General features: G+C 32.9%; 1 protein-coding gene across 1 annotated transcript in view; it reads left to right on the forward strand.

The window, feature by feature from the left end:
* Positions 1 to 4,446: 4,446 nt before the first annotated feature.
* The window catches only part of LOC100375869 (ATP-binding cassette sub-family A member 2-like), an 84,332-nt gene continuing 63,873 nt past the window's right edge, over positions 4,447 to 24,905 (forward strand). The window contains exons 1-2 of the mRNA XM_085492111.1: positions 4,447 to 4,808; positions 13,478 to 13,571. Of these exons, the coding sequence (XP_085348237.1) occupies positions 4,743 to 4,808; positions 13,478 to 13,571 (160 nt within the window). The 5' untranslated portion in view covers positions 4,447 to 4,742. The remainder of the gene's footprint in view (positions 4,809 to 13,477; positions 13,572 to 24,905) is intronic.

Here is a 24,905-nt window from a genome sequence, read left to right on the forward strand (position 1 = left end):
CATTATCACGGCGGCAAGAGCAATTACTCACAGGTTGCATGGTAGTTTACTCTGCTGATTTCCTACTCTGCTTGTAGTATACGAGTGTATGAAAACGGAGTAAATTCTCTAATACAACATTCATGATTACTAGACAGTTTCATATCGTGGATAAGCTGTCCAAAGCTTCACGTTCGTCCTAGTACCCAATCGGCCTCATGCCGATCATGAAAAATACGAAATAAGCTTAGTCTATGCAATGCTGTATAATAATAATTGCGTATCCCTATTGGGATTTTGACTAAAATGCAATATAGATGTGGATAAAAACAAACAATTAAAATGAGAATAAAAATACACACAATCAAACAAGCAAATAAAAGTAGAAAAAAAATGAATGGTAAAGTAATTTGGAATCTTTTCCATATTTGTGTTGGTGAATGTTTGGTTTACTAATGCATGTACATGACCTTATCTTGAGTTAGCTGACTATATTGTTTTCAGTTTTACCTCTCTTGTTTTGAAACAGTTTTCTTTGTATTTTGCTATTTCTATTATTGTTTTTGCATCTTTATTATTTAAAAAATATATGTATGTGTTAATGTGTTTATTGAACATTGAAGTCTATTCCCTACTTGAATTCGGATTGGTCACAAGAGATCCTGGCACCACAATACGTACGAGAGAACCCGGCACCAAACGTGGTGTGGATTTACTATTGTTCAAGGTGTCAGCGTTTGAACCTGCCGACTTGGTAATGTGTGACTTGCGCAAGTATTGTGCTATTTTACCATTGTAGGAGGCGTCAGTATTTGAACCTGCCGGTTCGGTAATGTGTAGCATTCATAACTGGCGTAGATCGTCTCAGACGTCGGTATTTGAAACTGCAATTTTGGTAATGCGCGACTTACACAAGGATAGCCCGAGAACAGTCCTGTAGGTTGGCCTCCTTCTGCTGTTCATTCGGTTCCCACAGTCCTGAAAAGTCGCATAGACCGAGGATTCGACACCCGCCTACACATTTATGGCGTTCTGCAGTTTTCATAATTTTAACCAGCTAAAACATCTATATAGCGACCACAAATACCTTTTTTTGGCCGAAAAATGAACCTACAGTACTGGAACTAGTTTTACACCAAGAACAAGACGGCGGCGTATGTTTTCGGTTGACATTGGAAATTGTCGATTTTATCGACCCTGGTGGGAAATCTTATTTAATTGTATTGAGAATAGTTAGACATATCGACCTGTTTATTTTTAACTGCAAAGCTGAATGCCTCTTAAATCGCCCAATACATTAGTGGTGGTGCGAGTTGGCATTGGTGCGAGTTAGCATTGGTGCGAGTTGGTATGGTGCGAGCACAGTCAGCTGGCGCACACGTGATAATAAAATACATACGATATGTACTATATGGGGGCCGCCATCTTGAATGATGCATAAAACTAAATGAGAGACAAGTTGTGAAACGCGTTTTTCAGATTCCTACAAATCAGGACAAAAATACCAATCTTTCACAAAAATACGGTCCGTTGGGGTTATATTAAGCCAACCGATAACAAAATTCGGCCTAATTCGTCGTTTTTGTTGCATACGAACACCTAATTACGCGAAGAACCTAGAACACTAAGCCGGGGTATGTAAACAAGTCCATTGTTTATACGGATACTAACTAAAAATTGGCATTCCAGCTCAGCAGCCAATCAGCGACGGCCTAACGCTTAGATGACAATTTCGGTTTCAAATACCCCGGCTTAGTGTTCCAGGTTCTTCGCGTAATTAGGTGTTCGTATGCAAAGGATTTTTCCATACAAAAACGACGAATTAGGCCGAATTTTGTTATCGGTTGGCTTAATATAACCCCAGAAAGATTGGTATTTTTGTCCTGATTTGTAGGAATCTGAAAAACGCGTTTCACAACTTGTCTCTTATTTAGTTTTATGCGTCATTCAAAATGGCGGCCCCCATATAGTACATATCGTATTTTTGTTATTATCACGTGTGCGCCAGCTGACTGTGGGTGCGAGTTGGTTTTGGTGCGAGTTGACCTGTGACCGTTCGGATTGACGGGCCTGCTGAGACTGACCGCCCTCTAGTGGTGGTGGGGCTTAATCACCATAGATCAATTCATCGACTCCATCTGTAACACTGGACACGGATGCTTTGTAGTAGGACGGGCAGCTCACCTCATTGGGCAAAAAGTTTGGACTCGGAGGAATATACCGCATGAGAGGTGAAGCTCGACATAAACATTCTTGATATGCTGACTTTCAAGATGGCGCTCGCATAACTTTCACACAATATACGGTGTAGTAGCTTGAATTGAATAATGCGTGTTTAAGTGTCAATTGAAAAGTAACTATCATTGGTTTTGCTCGGTTTCTTTCTTTTACATTTTTTTTTCTTTCTGAATACATTTAATATTTGGTTTCTATTTGACCTGCATCTCGCTGCTAAGCTAAGCAGTGGGGTGCGGTCTCACGATATACCGTTAATTGAGGTGCCTTGAAATGTTTAAATTTGTAGTATGACGCTTTTTTTTAAAGTTTTCTTGGCTATACACTCAGTTGACTCCTGGCACCAATTATCTTTTACTGATCCGTGTTTGAGCGGTTTTTCAAAATAAAGTGATCTAATATCGTCATCGCACTCTTTCATGCAAATGTATTTGTTTCATTTGAGTTGTATGCACGTGTATTCTTTTGTTGAACTGAATAATTTGTACAACTTTTACCAGAAATTCTGTAAATGTATTTACAATCAATGGATTGCAAATTTTTTTTTTTTTTAAAATGGACAATAAAGTCCTTCGCATAAACAAATGTCCTAATATCCTATGAAAATCTCGCAGTAATGTATTCATTCTAACTGTTGCTAAGCATTATAAAAAATCTGAATGTTTTTCATTTTTCAAGTCTATCTTAAACAGCTTTCATCAAGTTCTGGTTAAATCGTTTTCCGTCGGCTTATAGGTCACTCACATATATAGTGAGTATTCCCAATCTAGACATACGTGACTTCTAGTGAGAATATTACAGTGATTTTATGCCTCAATTATTTTAATAATAAATTTCCTAGGCGTGGAAATTTTGTTAACGAAACGTCAAAATACACAAACAGGAAATGCCTCACCAACTTATACAGAGATGATCTTACAACCGGTTCGCCCGACCAGATTCATCACCATGGAGCGTGATATTTCAGACTGTTATTATCACGCTCATCTCAGGGCTAGCTAAGCCGTTTGGTCGATGCCTGGAGACACATGTGTAGTATGTACTCTGTACGTCTGTCTGGGGGTTTCGTTAAGATCTTCAATTTTGAAAGTGTTTTTTAAGTAACCACCGTACATCTACGTGAATAAAGTCCTAAAATTAACATTTTTCAACAAAAGTAATCACTGAAAATAGAGAGTTCATTTTTTCCCATCATGATAACGTAATAACTTACTTTTGAGTTTCAATCAAACAGTGCATGAAAAAGGTGCATCTCATTTTTGCCCAACCATTAATAAACCATTTTTGATAATCAGTAAAATTTACAAAATTTGAAGTTGGTAGGATATTTATTTATGAAGCAGTATTCAACTATAATAAACGATAGCCAAACATGTTTGAAACAGTATATATCTTATACATCTTATTTGAGATTGAAATACGTTAATTAAAGAGCGCCACCACGCGTTTGCCGGGGATTACTTATGGTTGTTTTTTGACAACGCTGCAGTGAAACATTCGTAGTGGAGGAGGTACGGACCTTCGATTGTTAATAAAAAACTTGTTATGGGTAACAAGTGACTGTGGTTTCAACCCAGAATTTGAACAGAGGAAAATAAGACGTTGACTTCATTGAATATCTTGGTATATCTGTTTGCAATGAGCATACAATTATTATAACTCATTGACTATGCAGCGTCCAAAAAATAAATTCTATCAACACTATACTACCAATATAACTAAAATGGTTAGCCGGTACTGTGGTGTATGACCGTGTGGTCAAAGAGTTACCGGCCAAGAATACGTCCTCCAATTTTATGAAGACGCAAACAACTATACCAATAACGAACAATCGTTTGTAATATTTATGGTTCCATATTTATTTATTTTCACTTGTAGATGTGAAAATAAAACAACTACTTACACGCGCCAAGGAGTTGTGTTTGCTAGTTACTACTAGCCACTGTAGTACATGTACTATCAACACATCGGACACGAGTTACTGTAAAACTATTTATTTTTCCTGACGTTTAATTTCACCATTTTGATGTTTTCAGCTTCTTTACTCTAACTGGGTTTTAAGTTCACGAATTTACCAGGGACACAATTCAGTTGTACACAACGTCACTGTTTGTTGTCGGACGAAACATTTACTTTCTTGACAGTAACACAAAACTGACACATGTCCGTGCTTGGCGCACTTTAACAAATGTAAATAACGGAGTCACGTGATCAATCTAGTATTTACATCCGGTCGGCAGCTGATCAGAGAAAGTTGATGCTCGTCAGCGCTGAACAAAACATCTACAATTGTATATTCTGGTCTGTCTCATTCGCGTCGTGATCATCGCTCAGACTACAGAGATGTATAGTCTTATAGAAAACCCGCGAAGTAGGAATTGATCTTCAAAATACATGAGTATTGAAAGTAGTGGCAAAATCGAAGACTGGTCGTTCTGCCGACCGCCGTTGTCGCCTCAGGTCAAGTCACACTATTGATCACAAAAACAAACTGTATTGTCAGCTGACTCTACTACAGCATAGGAAATATGGGCTTCTTGCTTCAACTTCGTCTCTTACTATGGAAAAATTTATCACTGAAAAAACGGAGCCCGGTGAGTAGAAAAACGGTGTTGTTGTTTTTCATTAAATTGCAATATTTCGATGTGTGGTTTTCGGTGCTTTTTGGTCGAGTCTATAGATTCGGGTTCATATTAACTTCCATATTCACCAAGTCTTTAATGCAAGGACTGTTATTTACCCACGTGGGGAGTGTTAGCTTATTTCCAACGTCCTTGGACGATTCTTTAAATATAATCGTCACAGGAATAGAGGGTAGACTGTTTATTAATAACAGTTGCAAATATTGAACATATTCTTTGTCATTGATGTCTAGCGATGCTAAATCGACAAATCGTACGTCGTACGCCACTATCACAATTGATATTTTTGACTTCTTAGAAAGTAATGCTTTTTAAGTAATGCCTCCAAGTTCGCGTTGTTTGGTATTCGTTGAATCATGGAGCTCGTTTTAGCTCCACGATTGAATTTTTGACAATTTGCCACAGCAGACCTATTTTTACCGTGAAGTAGCTTCTTTCCATTAAATATCTTTTTTTATTTTTATTTTGTGATTTGCAAGATATGCAATAAATTACCATAAATATTGAAGTGTTATTAATTTTTACTATGTTCATAATAATAATAATAATGAAGTGCTGAGGTATACTAATAATAGTGGTTAAAATTGTGTCTGTCGTTGATGTCAGTATCACTTCTTGTGTTCAGGATTTACTCAAGTAGTTTTTCTTCAATCTTTTTAAAACTTTGAAATTTAATCAACCAATGTTTTTGTTGCAATTCAAGTTAGTATAGCTGAGTTTTTCGAAATATCAATGGAAACATGTCTAATCAGGATGAGAAGTTTGTAATCGAATGTGACAGATGTCTGTCTCTAAGTGGAAGCATTACTAGACACAAGTGTATGCAATTGAATACTGATATGATTGGCTTAGCTTGAGAGTTCAAATGAAGTAAAATAAAAACAAGCAAACACATAAACTAAGATTGTGGATAATAATCCTTTTTATTTCAACCTTGTCTGTATCATTAAACAAAGGAAAGTTTTATATGAGGAGGTGTCTGTCTGCTTTGTTGTTTTTGTCTCAAACCATTGTTTCTTGTATCTAAAATTGCTCAATTTTAATGCTACTATCATGTATAATTTTCAAGATATATCGGTATGTGAAAAATTGGGCTAACATTTGGACATAAGAATACTGAACTGCTGATTATGAAAACTGGATGTTACTAACTATACATGTACTTTCCAAGATACATGTATGTTATTTACGTACATGTAGTGTAGTAACCAGACATGATGTTTTCCTCAAGTCATTTTTGATGCCAAAGTAGACTATTCTATTTTCCAGTCAAAATCACAGCTTGTATATTTTTCCTGCCAAAATTTTGCTTTATACAATGTATATTGCAATACTGATTTGAATTTTTTATGCAATTCAAGTCGTAATATTCTATAAGGGGCCATGGGATTAATGTTATTATTCCAAAAAGAACCTTGGGATTAATATATACACATGTAACACATACTACTAAAAGTATAACATTTTATTATACAAGTAATAATAATACATTTATTCATTTTTTATCACCATGGAGTCATATTCTCCCATGTGATGAACACATAATAACAATCAATCTAGGGTTAGTAATTACAATTTTTCCCAGCACATTTTGACAAGTATTTACATGCTGAAATTTGCTGAGATGTAATTGTTTTACTATTTCAAGAGTTTCATACAATTCATGACATATTCAATACTACAGAACCCTGAGATTTATACTGTACATTTAATATTAACTGAGAAACAAGGAGATTCATTATTTAATAAATAATTACTCATAAAGACTTGTTCTTATAGAATACCAATTGAATTATTTAATGATTCAATTTAAGGTGGTCGAATGATGACCATTCTATTTTTAAAATTTATAGCCACGCCCTCAGAATGTTGCTTTGACAGCGTATTCAAGTATTATTTCACTGTAAATCCCACAATACACCATGTTTTAAGGTTTATTAGAGAGCATATTTAGTTTATACAGAGGGTATAATAAATCATGACTTGCTCCACAATAGGGGTATGATGTCACACATCATGTTATTTGAGTCTGTAACCAGTATGACATGAATTTCATCATACCGTACAGCTAAAAACTTACATACTCAATAATGCGCTAATGCCTGTTAACGCTGCATTATGACCATGCCAACGCGGTGTTAACACAGGCAGCTCATTAACTTTGATAGCATTGTTTTCATGCAAATGAAGAGACTGATGGAACTGAACGAGTGCAACAAAAATATTTCAAAACAAAGACGCCTGGATGGTTCTGTATGTATGTTTTGAAAATAAACTTCAAAATTTTTGTAGATTGTAGTTACAATCACAGTATTAATTTTAATAACCATCTGTTGAGGAAGTATCATCATTCTCTAGTTGTGATAAAGTTATTTGGATAACCACTGATTCCCGGTATTGATTTTAGTATGGGTTCAGGAAAAGTACATGCATGTAGATCACAGTATATACATGAAGTTCACAAATCATGGGCAAGGTAGTCAATAGTTTCACTATGTTTGATTAATTATGAAAAAAATACTATGGTTGTCAATTGTTCCAAAACAATGGGTGCGACTTCTATTAGGGATGCGGCTTCTAATACAATTTTACAGTAGTAAGCAAATATCAAAAAAGAGCCACATGTAAAAAATTCATTATCTCTCTGATAGTTGTTATAAAATTTTAAAGCTCCTCGAATCACCCATTATTTATTCACAGTCCCCCACTCTTCCCTCATTTCCTCACCAGGTACCACCCATGTTGTAAATCCCGCTCTTAGTAAGGTGTGTCCATAGACAGCAAATGTTGTATTGTTTCGCACACAAAACAGTCAATTTAAATCCTTGATTTTCCTCACTACATCAAATTATCTTTTCACTGTAATTTTGTTTTATATATTTTTGTACCCTGGTATTGTGTAAACACCAGCTGATGCTTATTGCGCACTTTTATTTTTAAAACTGACTGCTGCTCATCATATTAAAATTAATTTATACATTTATAATTCTAGGTTGTATGACTAATATCGGTAGATTTTGGTAACAAAGGATTTATATTTATTTGCAGTATGCTTTTTTTTGTTCAGCTTGACTTATTAATTCTTATTTTTTCGAATTTATTTTTAAAATTCCTATAAATGGCCCAAGGAAAATGAAAACCGTTTATAAAAATGGATTTTGATAAATAGGAAATTAAAGTGAGTACTATAGTACATACAGTTTCGGGGATTGGTATGATATGTAAACTCCCTTTTATTCAGTTTTTCATACACTGATTCATTCTTGCATTGTGTATGATTGCAAACAGAATTTGAAAAACAAATTGAGATGAGGTCATATTTTGTTCATTGCAAGATCTTGTGTATTGTGTGAAAAATGTAGACTGAATACATTCTGCAAAAATTGGACGAATTTTGAATTTTTTGTTATAGCTCAATATCATCATGCTGATCTTTGACAGGGGAATATTTCGATGAGATATCCTTACTTTGTCAAAATTGATCATTAACAAATATGTATTGCGCATTATTAAGCATGGAAATACCCAAAAAATACTTTCCCATTTGTCAAAACAAATTCAATGTTTAGACAGCACCATGACCTTTGTTTGTCCTGTTTTACAGAATTTCACAGTAGACGAAAAATGGTCAAATTGTTGGAATTGAAATTAATATTAGTTATTTAATAATAATGTGCTAAACAAATCATGGAATTGAAAAATTCACTTAAATACCGGTATGTACATTTGTACAGTACTGCATGTACTCAAAATTATACAATTTGTTACACTTCTAAAGTTCATGTCTTGGTTAGTAGATTGTAATATAACCCAGACATATTATAATTATGGTGGTGTACTATTGCTAGTACTATGATGTCGTTACATATGAGTACATACTGCTCAACTATTGACCAGCTCATGTACTCTAATCATTCTCTCAGTATTGAGTAACAATTTTCTGGAAACGATATCACATAGATTCTCACAGACATTGTTATTTTCAATCCGCTTATTTTATTTTTCTCAAATATGTTTGTGGAATTCTTAAATCTGATTTTACCTCTTAGAATCATGTTTACCGTATTTGTTGTCATCATAAATCATTTTTTTGTACAAAGTATAGTTAATTGATAGCATTCATAGAGCTTTATTGTGATCTTCGGACATAATTGATTGTCTAAATATGCACAAATTATAGGAAATTATAAGGCTGCAGTATTTCGGGACAGAAGTAAATTCTTTGTAAATCTATGTGCATTGGAACATTATTCAAAACTGTAAAATTAAACAGGAAGCAAAAAAGATCTCCAACCTTTGAAAATGATTGAAATTTGATTGTTTACTACAAGTACATACTATAAAACATGTCTTTTTAGCTAGCATGTTATTTTAGCTAATTTAGCTAATCTGTAATTTCGCTAATTCAAGATGTCGCTAATTTAGAATAAAGTATATTCTCACAATGAAATTGTTGGCATTTTAGCTAAATTAAGATTTTGTTAATTCATGCATTGAGTCAAATTTGCTAAAATGATATTTAGCTATTTCAAAGTGTTTTGCAGAATATTTCCTTACAATTCAATGCAAATTCAGATCATTTGACCACCATCATTTGAAGCTTGAATTTTGTCAACAACATCTAATATATTAAAAACCTGACAATTTTCATTTTTTATAGCCAAAAAATACAAATTGGCCGCGATACTTGATTATTTTCCTGAAGAGAGCACTACATAACAGCTGCTTTATGATTGATCTCAGAGTGCAATACACTCATGTACGAACAACATAATAATTGAATAAACTTACCTAATACATGTATACAACCATATGTAATATGAGATACTAAATTTCAAGCCCAAATTAATTAAAAGTGTATTTGAGTGTGAAATTAAATCATGGAGTGTCTGGATATTTAACAGCCTGGGTATCCATTCTATCATTGGCTCTGTCAATTACAACACCTGATGCTATACAGTTTTGTATTTGGGGGGGGGGGTATATTTCATTAACGGTGTTTGAGAATCAAAATTGGAAATTGCGTAAGATCTTTGTAAAAATTACGAACGAATAAAATAGCTGATTACATTTTACACCTTGCCCATGTCTATGAGTTTACGTTTTTTATTTATTTAAATTCCATTTTTACGAAAATAAAAACAATTGATTACAACTTATGAAAACCCTCTATATTGTATACAGTCAAACCTGTATATAGCAACCATCCAAGGGATTTAAACCTGTATATAGCGACCATCCAAGGGATTTAAACCTGTATATAGCGACCATCCAAGGGATTTAAACCTGTATATAGCGACCATCCAAGGGATTTAAACCTGTATATAGCGACCATCCAAGGGATTTAAACCTGTATATAGCGACCATCCAAGGGATTTAAACCTGTATATAGCGACCATCCAAGGGATTTAAACCTGTATATAGCGACCATCCAAGGGATTTAAACCTGTATATAGCGACCATCCAAGGGACTTCATTAAATGATCACACCTCTTACTTTTGACGTAATATTTGTCCCCAAAAAATAATGATATGTTGTTGCAAGAAAAACATACTTGAGCTGATCAAAATTAAATAAGTTAATATGCTTTGGGGGCTGCCAGATAGTGGTCACTATAGGCAGGTGGTCTTTATATAGAGGTGGTCACTAACACAGATTTGACTATACACTTGTGATAGATGATACAACATTTTTTCTCATAATTTCATGTTTTTCGAAAGCTTTGCTCGTTTATATATTGTACACAGCCATAGAAATGTGAAATAAATATGTCAATTTGCAAATTTGAATTACTGTGCTCTGAGATAACATTTATGAGGATTTGTATTGTAGTCATGGAAACACTGCATCTAATGATCTTTTATTTTGATGATTAACGGTTTTCACAAAAATGTATGTTTTTGAATCCATGTGTATCTTGGCTTTAATGGGTTTCTACATGTATAGGTGATTGAAAGGTAATGCATTGTAATGTATGCCAACATAATTACTCGTACAATTTGGTAATTAGTCACATTATCTGTTATCCATAGTGAAATAAATCAAACTAAACAATAAATTAATGACTACATGTGTATAATCATAGACCTTCTAATTAATTAATTAATTAATTCAGTACTGCATGTATCTGTGTTTTAGAAAAAACTCAACAAATTTTGTCATTGCTACATGTATATGTACATGTACTTTAAACATATCTTTTAAGCTGGCATGTTATTTTATCTGATATACATACATTTATGTAATTTTGCTAATTCTAGATGTAGCTAATTAAAAATTAAAAGTATGTTTTCACGAATCAAGATTCTGTTTATCTAGATAATTTGTGCATTGCAGTCAAATTCAGTAAAATTGCATGTACCGTAGTTATTGCAAAGTGTTTTGCTGTGCTATATGGTCATCTGAGCAGATGAGACAATGTCAAAATTCCCAATGGTAGTTACTGTAAAATGACTAATTTTTACTAGGTTTAAATTACGCTGATTTACCATTTCAGGCATATTCAGTGAGTTTTAAATTCACTGTTTTATCATTTAGATAATGTGTTCTATGCTAAATTTTACATATTCACTGGGTTTTAATTTAGCGCATTTTCCAGTCAGCGAAATAAGCAAAATTAAAACCCAGTGAATAATTTAACAGTAACAACATTTTAACAGTAACAAATATCATGGTGAATGCATCTTCCAAAATTGGGTCACTGTATTTGTTTTTGATGACTCAAAACTGAATCTGATGTGGGTAAATGCCCAATTTGGTTACCATGGAAATAATTATCTTTTTTTTTTAAATCTAGTATGGTAATCAATGTTTTCAACAAAATTTAGAAAAAAAACAACAGAAAATTATAATTTTGTTATCACCATATGGTGTGATTTCATTGTGTATACTCAGGTGGACATTCATTATCTCCATTTATTGATGTCCTTATTTGATGGTAGCGTTGCCTTTGCTTTAATATTATGAGTGTTTATGATCAAAATAAAGTCATATTTTATTATTTTTTCTGCATATGCAGTAAATACAATTTTTACAATAGACCAAATTTGGTATTTAGGCCTGGAACATGTATAATGTTCCAACATGAAATATATCATGTGTGATTTATGTACATGTAATTATTAGAAAAATTTAAAAGTAAATGTATGTGTTTTTTTTTTCTTGAGTCTCTCTAAGCACAACGATTTTAACATGCCATAATATAGTTCAGTCCTAATCCACATGTTATTTTAATTATAGCAGAGAACATATGCTAATTAGATAATAATAATAATAGACAAATTGGCCACCATACTTCGACATTTAGATGTATGACTTTGACCAATCTGATTGAAATTACATCCTGATTGGCTAAATTTTATTTTAAATATAACTATTATTTATTTTAATTATTTTTTTACGTTACAATTATTTTGGTGTGAGAATTGGTTTGTTTTAGAAGCCACCGGGTGCAGCAAATATTAAAATGAATAATAATAAATAAAATTAATATTAATAATAGTAAAAAAAATAATAATAATACAAATATATTAAAATAAAATTTAAAAAATTAAGCCAACCAGGATCTTATTTTAATTAGATTAGACTTTGACTGAACCCTGAGCTAAGTGGTACATGTGCCAAATGAGTACACATGGTATATTTCATGTCATACAAATGAATTCTTGTTTGTCTTCCACCTGTATATAGATGCTGTTTACATAACCTGTATATTCTAACATTTTTATCGTGTGTAAAAATTTGCTACCCAAATTATCAATTTTTGATCAGTATACATGTATATACTATCACAGGTATCAACAGAATTACGAAAACACAACTGAATTACACTACAGGCAGTTTGAGTATAATTATGTATTATCCAAAGTGTTTCATGCTTTTTCAAAAAAGTTAGAACAAAGCCAAGATGATTGTAAGAAAGCAGGTCACATGGAATGGATTAAATCACAATATATCTCTGTTTATGCAAATTGTACAACATGCAACTCTAATGGCGTCAGTGCATAGATGTAAGACAACCATGCAGACACACCTGATGGCTGCCAAATTTGAACATAAAAATGCGAAACGTTGAAAGTTCAAGTATGAACAGGTTTGGCAAGCTTGATTACTGCCATAATCGTAACAATATTGTTGATGCAAACAACCACATGATCTTCTGTGGCATAAGTAGCTGACAATATCACATTCATATGCCAATCGCTAGTAACACAACACAAATGAAGTACACAATTTCTATACGTAAACAAACAAGGTCAGAAATTGACAATATGAAATCCAAAATATTCTTGTTGATAAACATGATGAAAATAGGATAAATATTTTTTTGTACTGTCCCCTAGAATATTGTGTCAGTTTGTTGCAGCACTACAATACCTGGTGCTGAGACCACAGACATATGATTTTGACAAGTAAACTCCCAAATTCAATTTGACAAAACAATTATTAACTGTAAGCTTTGAGGTGCATAAAAATTTGTCTCTCTGATGAGACATTGATTCACCACGGCAAACTTGTTGTTGATACGATCGTCATGCGGCCTTTGTGCATATTTAGCAGTGTTCTCGTAATAATCTTGTAAGATTCATACTTTACATGACTTGTCTTATTATAATTTCAGATTGTTACCACATCTGAGCTGGTTATACCACTGGTGCTATTTTTCATTCTTATTGCCATTCGTTTTAAGAAGCCATCACAACCAATACACCAAGGTAAGTGTTTTGATTATATTTACTATATGTAAATGTGTCCACCTTGATAAATGCTTTTTAAATACCTGCCATCTCACAGTATCTTAACTCATAGTTCTTGTTAACCTTTTCACCACCAGACTTTCTCACCCAAAATTTTCCTTCCTTTTTTTCTTATATTCTTTAATATTTCTGGAAACAAACCATAATTTTTGAGCCAACAATTTGAGTCAATTTTCTCACAAAAAATTTGGCTATTTTTGTCCCAATCTTCTGAAAGAAAGTGCAGACTATAATCAGGCATACATATATTTTGTGAATTTGTGATGGAAAGATGGAACTGTTGGTTAACATTTGAGGCTTGCAATAAACAAACTTAGCACCTACATTTATGCTTCAATGTAAATAATATGGCAACTACGATATATACTGTTTCACTCCTATTATAAAATTGTTTTGAATTAAACTGAAAATGTCATTTACACTATACAAATAGAAGCTTATTTTTATTGTTTTGCCTTTCTGCACATACAAATTTGTGGACAGCACTTCTTCATCTGTAATGAGATTCAAAATCAATCAAGTCAAATAATGATCGTTGAACAATATTGATCAAGTAGAGAGAGTGAATCTGCATTTGTATAAAAACCATTTGTAACTTATTCATAAAAAAAATAACATCTGTTTTTTCCTTCTGATTATTTTGCTTGGTGTCTTAATCCATAATCAAACTGAAAAGATCAATAATTTTACTTCATAAAAAATGATTATATAATGTATATTTACCTGTTCATACATGTATAATACATGGTATGATTGTACATTTTGTAAATAATTGAAGTGTTTATTAATTTGCTTAGTTTTTCGAACACAAATTTCATTATCTAAAAAAAAATCTATTCAATTGTCTTATTTCCTGTCAGTGTTACTTTGTTGAATCAATTATTATTATCTAGTGCATTTCCTCAACTGAAATGTTCAGTATGCACATCTATGGATAAAATTGCTGTGCTAATGTAATCAGTAACACTGCAGAAGAAAACATTGTCTCTATTATTCTTGTGTGTGGAGTACTCTGTACTAACAACTGACGAAAAGCAATTAAGTCTCATTAGATGTGAAGCATGATTTACCTGTAGCACATTTTAATACATGTAAACACAGCTACGAGTGTTCAATTAGAATTTAGACATAGATGGCAGAGATCTTGAGAGTAAGAAACAGCAAGATTTGTTATTCCATTCTCTCGTGTCATCATGTCTACTATTCTCCTCACCTATGTAACCATGACATTCAGAACCAGTAGGTGGGATGCTGGGAAAGAATTGATGGGAAAAAACAAGTCTTGTAGCTCATTTTAATCTCAACGAGGAAATTCTGTTGGCAAGAATTCAATCCTGGTTCTTTATCACAGGGACCTCAACTTTTTTTTGAGGATCCCTAAAATAATCCCTAGCTGGATTAATGCTTTGGGACTGAGAGATACTGATTACTGTGAAATACTTTATTTTAGCTGTATTTAATTTTCGCTGAAAAGGCTTTTTGGGCATTTTATATGGAATTTATTTTCACTGATTTTTGATGAGTTGAATGTGAAATATAGAAAAAGAATTATATACGCTGGTTTATATTTTCACGGAATCATTCCTTCAGCGAAAATAAAGTATATCACAGTATATGGTTTGCTTCATGACTCTTTCTTCTGTAAACCTCATTCTGCATGGTTCCCCAAACATGCATTGTGTTTGTGCAAATTTGTTGGATCTGAAACAGTTTTTAATTTTTTTTTTCAGCATCAGAATTTTTTTTTCTCAGTTCATTGTTACCTACCGGTACTGTTACCGGTAAATAGAAAGCTACAATCGCAATATGTACTTACATGTACATGTAGTTAATCATAGAGTATATCGTTTTCTTAAACTGGTGATTTTAAATCTACCGATAGTTAATATCCTTATGTAACAATATAACATCAAAGAAAATAAAATGACCCCCAGTTCAATGAACATGTACATTGTGGAGTGGGTCACTTGATTCATAAATTTCATTTGCAAAATGCTACAATTTCATGTAAGTTAAATTTCAAAAAGTCAGACAAAATTACATTTTTCAGCAGTAAAGAGGTAACTACATGTTATGTAGGGTTCTTATGATGCTATGATAGGTTGCAGATTTCCCAGAATTTCATCTTTGATATTAAACACAGTTCAATTGTATTATTTCTATTTACCCTTTATATGCTGGTGTTCATCATGCCATGCACGTGTTAGATATGTCTACAAAACAAATGCTCTCACAGTTCTGCTGACAGTGTTTTCCCCATCAAAAATTGCATACAGTATTGGCCAATTTGCATAAGAATAGAATACTTCATTTTTGCTTGGAATTAATTTTCGCTATTTTTGCTGAAGGAATGATTCAGTGAAAATAAAATCCAGTGAATATACCCTTTTTCCTATATTTTACATTCAAGTCATCAAAAATCAATGAAAATAAATTCCATACAAAACACCCCAAAAAGTCTTTTCAACAAAAATTAATTCCAGCTAAAATAAAGTATTTTACAGTATGTTATTGACTAAATTGGTTCTATTGTTTATCAAAAATTTAACAGTTGGGAACCCCTACTGCAGAAAAGTGTTTGTGAATTATGATTTGCTGCATGTTCCCTAATCGCCAGGAGTACTCTTTTCATTTCACCTAGATCACGCACATACATGTACTTGCCACGAACGTTCGTTTTGGGAAAACCGATTTGTTCAACAACACATACAATGCACACATATCTGATGCATGCATGGCTAGACCGCCTTTCAATATTGTCTCACTGGTGACTAACATGGCCTTCAAAATTCAAATAACTATTTCAGTTTCTTATTGTAATAGGATCATTACAATGCTGTGTTTTAAAAAACTAATCATGAAATGTTGTAGCTGCGACATGTTGCTGGCAATAATAAATTTTCATGAACGCAATCAATTTATCAAATCACTTACAGGCAGCATGAATTTAATGGTTTGCAGTTGTATTAAACCATTCTATGTTGCACTTGTATAATGTTGTAACAGTAAATGTCATTTGTGCCATGACAACTAAAGTGTTTTGTTTTATCTGTTTAGATTTGAACCTTTGCCATTTGATTTCAAAGCTTTTAGTTTCATCTATGTATTGTGTGACATCATATTATCACCAGTCTGAGATAACGTCAGATGGGCCTAAGCATGTACATGTACGTGGCAGTAATTCTAGTCTGGCCCGATAACCTCTTAACCTTTAAAGACTAAGACTACTTATGTTCCTTACAAACTAACTAAACAGGTATAATTTAAAGGTCTAGGCCTGTGGGGCTTGTTTCAACACCTTTTGTTATTATTTAAATTTTCGTATCCTCGCCATTTGTGAAAATCGCTGAATGGAATGTTCAGACACTTTTAATGTTGATAAGGGGCCATTGTGAACTGGTACAAATGTACACCTGACGTATTTATTGGGGCATGTAATGTGGTTCTGTGGCCATTAATGGAAACTGAAAGTGGACCTTTGAATTCTTTCTGGATTTTGTTGTTGTTGTAAAATGTAGCATATGGCTACCTATATTCAGTGCTCACATTATTTATTTTTTGGATTCAGAACATTGCACAGAGCGATCTTTTGGCCCATTTTTTTTTAAATCCCTGTTTCAATCATTTGTACAATAGGGTCTGCAAAATATCAAGAATATTGCTGTCAACGCTTTTTTGCCATCAGTCATCATTTTAGAACCAATTGAAGACCTTTAATTCTCACCAAATTAAAGATCTTCAATTGGTTCTAATATATACATCACAAACAGTTGAAATTTTTACAATAAAAAAAAGTATCTGTATATGCATTGGCTTTAATTTTGTTGGTAAATTAAAGTTACTTGTATAAAACAAGTTTCAAATAAAAATAAACACAAACCCATTTAGTACGTGTAGCAATTGATCACTCTATTTTCACAGGTAAATAATTGATTTATTTTTAGAGTTACAAACGTTGATTATATTTCAGTAATAATTATAATGAGAGTGCAAAATATCTGTTTGTTGGTTTGTTATAAAATGCAAGTATAACTTATTTTCAACGTAAGCAAATGTTCGTACACAAACATGTGATTTGAAAATATATTTGCCATCTTTGTTGTCCTTAAACTTTCATTTGACCTCAGAACACTGAGTGGTGCCAGCTGGTTGTCCAAAAAAACTAAAATTACTCTAATTTAGGCGCCAGAAAAGACTGAAATGTTTTAAAAAGGAATCCTAAATTAAATACTTCAGAACTTCGATCTGCACTAGATATTTAGTCTCTGTTCGGACGAAGTCCGAAAACGGGGACTTATAATTCGGTCTGCGTGCGTCCATCTGTCCGTCCGGAGTCATATCTCAGAATCCTTTGGACCAATTCCGTTCATTCTTTGCATGTGCCTAGTACTTTATGTGAGACATATACACATGCAGTGGTTTAGCGATTTGATTCAAAATGGCCGACTGGCAGCCATCTTGTTTTTTGAAAATGTTGTATTTTGGACATGCTTTGTCAGTTGTCATTCAAACTTGGTACATAGATTATACATGTTAGGATACATGTCCATGACGATTTATTTCACAATTGGATCAAAGATGGCCGACTGGCAGCCATCTTGTTTTTTGAAAATGTTGTATTTTGGACATGCTTTTTCAGTTTTCATTCAAAGTACATAGATCATACATGTTAGGATACATGTCCTGACCGTCCGAGAGTTCCTGAGTCTGTCCGTCCGTGTGTCCGTCCGTCTGTCCAGAGTCATATTTCAGAATCCTGTGGACCAATTCCGTTCATTCTTTGCATGTGTCGAGTACCTTATGCACATGCAGTGGTTTAGCGATTCGATTCAAAATGGCCGACTGGCAGCCATCTTGTTTTTTAAATGTTGTATTTTGGACATGCTTTGTCAGTTGTCATTCAAACTTGGTACATAGATTATACATGTTAGGATACATGTCCATGATGATTTATCTCGCAAGTGGATCAAAGATGGCCGACTGGCAGCCATCTTGTTTTTTTTTTATGCGGTATCTTGGACGTGCTCTGTCAGTTTTCATTCAAATTTGGCACATACATGTACTTTATACATGCTAGGATGCATGTCCATGACAATTTGTTTCAAAATCTAGTCAAGGATGGCCGATTGACAGCCATCTGACTTTTTGGCCTTACTACTATATTTCCACAATTTATGTACCATTTTCATTCGTATTTGGCACATCATATATACATCATATATATCAGTGTGTTTCATAATCAAATCAAAGATGGCCGAATAATGACTGTTTTTATTTTTGGCCATATTACTACTAGACGGAACACATGTTTTGCTGTAAATAAACAATCTGTTATATACGCCACATGGAACTCAAGTTTCAAGGACAAACTCGCGACAATCCATTTGATTTAATATGACGAGCACAAAGAGAACTTTCAAAAATTTAATGGGGACTGTGTCATTTTCAATGACTTGTTTTTCTGTGACTCAAATAAATGGACAGCTTTTTTAGCTTCGCTGTCAACTTTGTCGAGCGGAGCTGATCATATGAGTGATTATCCGTTGTCGTCCGTGTCAATGTTTTACTTTTTCGACTTCTTGAATGCTTTGATACTTAGTGTATATGTACCTTGGGTAGACCTTTCTTAGATTTCATGATGATATCTTCAATTCTCTAATTTTGGTGAATATTTTTGTCATTTTTGATACAAAGTGATATTTTCCACTTCTTGTTAAAAACCGCAAGTGCAATTGCTTTGATATACCATATATGGGTACTACATGTGGACCTCTCTCAGATTTGTTCATTTTGTAATGATATCTTTAATTCTCTAATTTTGGTGAATATTTTTGTCATTTTTGGAAAAAAGTGATATTTTCGACTTCTTGTTAAAAGCCGCAAGTCTAATCTAATCTTCATTTCTTTAATTGAAATGTGCATTGCTAACAGCGGAGCTATCTCAGCCGACAGGCTGCTTATTTGTAATCAAAATATATCCCACCTGCTGAACGGAGTGAGGTTTTGGATCAGACAAATACAGTATACATCAGCAGTGTGCATCGTCATGTGGTGTAGTCTTCATTTCTGATTGGTTACAAATGAAAGAATGCTGCATTGCTCTAGTGACTTTCCATCACTTCACACACCTGAGATTTGATGTAGTAGAAGATTATTGTGACAAGAAGCAATTCAGCCTTAGCAACCAATAGGGGTTACCATACTTAAACCTATCAAGCCAATTGAATCATATATGTCGCATGTAATATGGCCTTATGGCAGTATGCTTACAGTTTCAATTTCACTTTATTTTCATCAAAATTCTAATCCAGATTTGTGACCAATTTTAAATTATTTTTATTAAAAGCAAAATTAAATATTGTAGAATAATGTACACAATGGTTCACCAAAGTCTTGGCGGAAACAAAATTATTGTGTTTACATAAGCTGCAAACTCGTGATGAATTTTCATATGTTCATCAGAATCAAAACCTGAAAATTACTGCGCTTGTTCAATAAATCTGATATCATGTGTTACTCATTGGATATCCTCGAAATAATTTACCAAATTATTGCATGTAATATGAATATACTATATGCTTTATTTTCTTTTGAAATTTATTTTGGCTGAAGTATGAATCAGCAAAAATTAAATCTATGAAAAATACCTTTATTTCATATACTGTAGAATACTTTATTTTAGCTGAGATTAATTTTTCGCTGAAAAGACTTTTTGCGTGATTTGAATGGAATTTATTTTCACTGATTTTTGATGAGTTGAATGAGAAATATGGGAAAAAAAGTATATTCACTGGATTTTATTTTCACTAAATCTTCCTATTTAGCAAAAATAGCGAAAATAAATTCCAAGCAAAAATAAAGTATTTTACATAATTTCAAATTCAAATCATTAAAAATCATTGAAAATAAAATTAATACAAAACAGCCAAAATGTTTTTTCAGCGAAAATTAATTCCAGCTAAAATAAAGTATTACTTCATAAAGCGACAAGTGAACTTACCCCATATTGTTATAAATCATGATGAAATAATAATGTTTATTTATTATAGTATCATAAAAAATGAATCTTAAAAGGCAGTAGTTATGGCAACACATTCTGTTCGATAGGTCTCATGTGACATGTAGTATGTACAACACAGGTGAAATGTTTTATTACAAATAATTTAAATGATGACTCATTAAATTATTCATTTAAACCAATAGTTTAATAAATAAACAGTATTAATCAGACAGGTTCTGTTTTGATAAATTAAAAATTGAATATAATTTTCCATGCTACATACTGTACATGCGGATTTATTTGAATGAGGTTACTTTGAGCACATATATGGGTTTGTCAGTAATGGCAAAATACACACATCGAGTGATACTAAAATTAGAAATCTTTCTTAAGCTTCTTTTAATGAGTTGTTTTTCATTCAGATCAGTTTTTCTCAAATACTATCACAGAGTAGGTATTTGGATTGCTTCTAATACACCTGCTGTATATGGGGTTTCCAATGATTTCTTTTCATACATTGTGTTCCTTGGCTTGTATTTTAAACTTAGCCAGCTGGTTGTACAGTTGTATGTATACACTTTGAGTAAAATTGTATACTGTAGAATACATGTACTTTATTTTCGCTGGAATTAATTTTTGCTGAAACGACTTTTTGGGTGTTTTACTTGGAATTTATTTTCACTGATTTTTGATGAGATATATGTAAAATGTAAGACAAAATGTATATTCGCTGGATTTTATTTTCACGGAATCATCCCTTCAGTGAAAATAGCGAAAATAAATTTGAAGCGAAATTAAAGCATTCTACAGTATGTTTCAATTTAAAAAAACAGGTTGTCCCAGTGACAAGTGACGAACAGTGTCTGCAAGTACTTAGTATAAGCTTTATTGAACCAACAGACTATCTAATCTATCGTGAACTAGAGGTTATCTCATCAGGAAATGATAATCCTTACTTTCACGTCAGCTTTCCATCTGAATAAAATGGAATGGTCCATCTTAAACTAGAGATTATCTTAACGGAAAGTGATAATCCCTACTTTGACATCAGCTTTCCATCTGAATAAAATGGGATGGTCCATCTTAAACTAGAGATTATCTTAACGGAAAGTGATAATCCCTACTTTGACATCAGCTTTCCATCTGAATAAAATGGGATGGTCCATCTTAAACTAAAGATTATTTCATGGGGAAGTGATAATCCCTACTTTCATGTCTGCTTTCCATTTGAATAAAATGGGATGGGATAACCTTTGGAACAACTCACATCATATACATGTATATGTGAATTATTCATATCTTGTGTCAATATTCATTATTACAGGAGCTGTTTATAGAAATAAATTTTTGTTAGTCTTCTTTACAGGTGAATTCAACTGTGCCCTCGTCCATTTTTTTTTGTCCATCCTGACATTTCTCAAGTATGTAACATAAAGGTTTGAAGGTAAAACTGTACCTTGCTTACATCGTGTTATGTGTTTAGCCTTCTAAACATTTGTATAAGATTCAAAAAATGCCTAATTGTGAATTATTAATGTAGCTATGACAACCACTATGATCACATTGGCGTTTTCCATAAGTTTACTATGGCAATGAAAACTAAACTGTTATTCAGTAACTTTTTTATTGTAAATTGAGAAATGAAGGCTTGTGCTATGGGAATTCATGTTGTTTACGTATTTGCATAACTAAAATGCTAAACAGGACATACAAGTATTTAACCACCTTTTTAAAGCTTCAATCATTTGATTTGATCACATTGAAAATAGATAGAATTAATTTTCTTGATTGAAAAAAATCAAATTCAAGATGGCTGACTGGCAGCCATGCTGGTGGTAAAACACCCAAGGCATGCATGTTTTTTCGTCTTACGAATCTTATTAGAAATGTCCTACATGTATATAGCCATGCTTTTACTCAACCTTAAATTATATTCATATTACGTTTGGCTAACACGTTTCTCTGTGCAGTCAATCAATACTATGAGGTGATTACGAGGTATGCACAAAGACAGTACAGTGGGTGTATCGACCGACAAGTAGCAGAGTTCGATACAACCATGTACTGTCTGAGTGCAAATGTTGTGGTGCCCTCGTAATAACCTTATTATTATACATCTTTTCCTCCCAATTATACACCATGGGAATGCCGGAAATCCAAAAAGTTTAGTACAGATTTAGCAAACTTCTTTGTGTGGAGTCCGGACAAATCCTAGTGGCAGCCATGTTTGTTTTTGTTATTAGATGATGCTTACACGCGTAACCATTCCATATTTGGAATTCGCATTTCCTAATATGGTAGGATGAAAATACCCTGTGCAATACCACAAAATTATGGCACGCTGTAATTTATTGCGTTACGATGACAGATGTATAATAATAATTATTGACTCATAATAGGTCCCCCAAAAAATAAAAAATGGTCATACAAAACAAAACAAAACAAAAATCAGAAGATGTTACTGTCTGGAATTAATGCTGGCATAAATGAACTGAGTTATGTGTAGTGACATATATCTGATACAATGTACTTATAATTGGAAATAAAGTTACATGCCACTGTGTCTCTTGTATGCACTAATTCAGACGACACTTACCCAGATTTCTGAATATGTGTTGTCATTACATTGTACATGTGCCAGTATATAAAAATCCCAACATTTCAAATTACTAGAATTATTTCACTATTTGTTGTAGTCATATCAGAGTGTTCAATGAATAGTACATTGTATACAATTAATATTTGTCTGAAATGTTATTATACATGTACATATACATGTAGTGCAAACATTAGTTTAAATAATACGGATTCTATTCTAGCTGGGACCTGGCTGCATACCTGTACCTACTGTATATGTGTTTATAACCTCTAATGATCACTGACATTTAATTTGCATTTTAGATGAAGAAATTGCTGAATTAATTAATCACCCATGGACTATTTTTGGCATATATTTTTCATCAATATTTTGCATTTTTAACTGTATCTAATATCCATAAGTTATTTGTTAATTTCTGAGCAAATAAACATACATGTCTTGGATTCTAAAAAAAAAATATGCAGGTTATTTTAAGATATTATTCAGTGGTGGAGTAAATTAATGTGTAATATTTATAAAATTATACTTATTTTTTTTTTCTAAATGAAAAACATTTTGTGATGTGTACTGTTTGTCAAATTGGCTGGATTGAGCCTTATTATTCACACACAGCTGTCAAAAATAAACACTCAAGCTGTGTGAACTGCAAACCTTTTTATCCATTGACCAAATTCTTTGTACAGCATTTTCTCCATTACATGTACATGTAGAAGCACATATAAATAAGAAATTAGACTGGCTGTATACTATGTCAGTAAAATATTACTAATTTTAAGAAAATTTGATTATTTTACTAATTTTACCAATAGAGTAAATACAGTACATGCTTCCACAAAGCCTGGCCCACACCGAGCAATTTTGTTCTGTTTAAATGTATTCTGTCACTTGATTTTTCAGTTGAAACACTTACCTGCACACACAACGACTGCAGATATATACAACATTGTCTCCCTCAAGTTCTTTTGCCCCGCCCCCCCCCCCCACTGGAAATGAACATTACTTAATGTGTACGATAGAGTTCATATATTTTTTCTCATACTTGAAAGCATTTGGTAAAAAGTGATATTTTTGGCCTCTTGTTGAAAACCGCAATTCTGATTGCTTTGATACTATACACACATGTACATTTATGTACTATGGGTGGTCCTCTCTCAGATTTGTTCATTTTATGATGATATCTTTAATTTTTAATTTTGATGAATATTTTTTTTTTTTTTGGTAAAAGGTAAAAACAGTTTGATTTTTATACATCCAATTACTTCAGGTAGACCTCTTCAATATCTTTAAACATATCTTCCATTCTTCAATTTTGATGAATATTTTTGTCATTTTTGGTAAAAAGTGATATTTTTGACTTCTCGTTAAAAAACGCAAGTCAGGTAGACCTTTCACAGATTTGTTCATTTTCTAATGATATCTTCAGCGGAGCGGAGCTATTTCAGCCGAGAGGCTGCTTGTTTTTCTTTTGAATTGTTTTGTCAATCATTGTCAGTCTGTTGCTTTATATTCTTGAACTTTTGTCTGAAGATCTATGGTTATGTTATCTCTACTTCATTCACTACTGAATACCCTCAGTTGTCAAATAAAATCTTTAATTGTTAGCTCTGCTTTCTTTGAAAATGACACAGCAGAGTTATTCATATGTACATGTAGTTTGTTGTCTGTCATCATCATTCCATCAACAATTACATTT

Source organism: Saccoglossus kowalevskii, chromosome 17 (genome assembly GCF_978046115.1).
Source record: "Saccoglossus kowalevskii chromosome 17, keSacKowa6.1, whole genome shotgun sequence".
NCBI lineage: Eukaryota > Metazoa > Hemichordata > Enteropneusta > Harrimaniidae > Saccoglossus > Saccoglossus kowalevskii.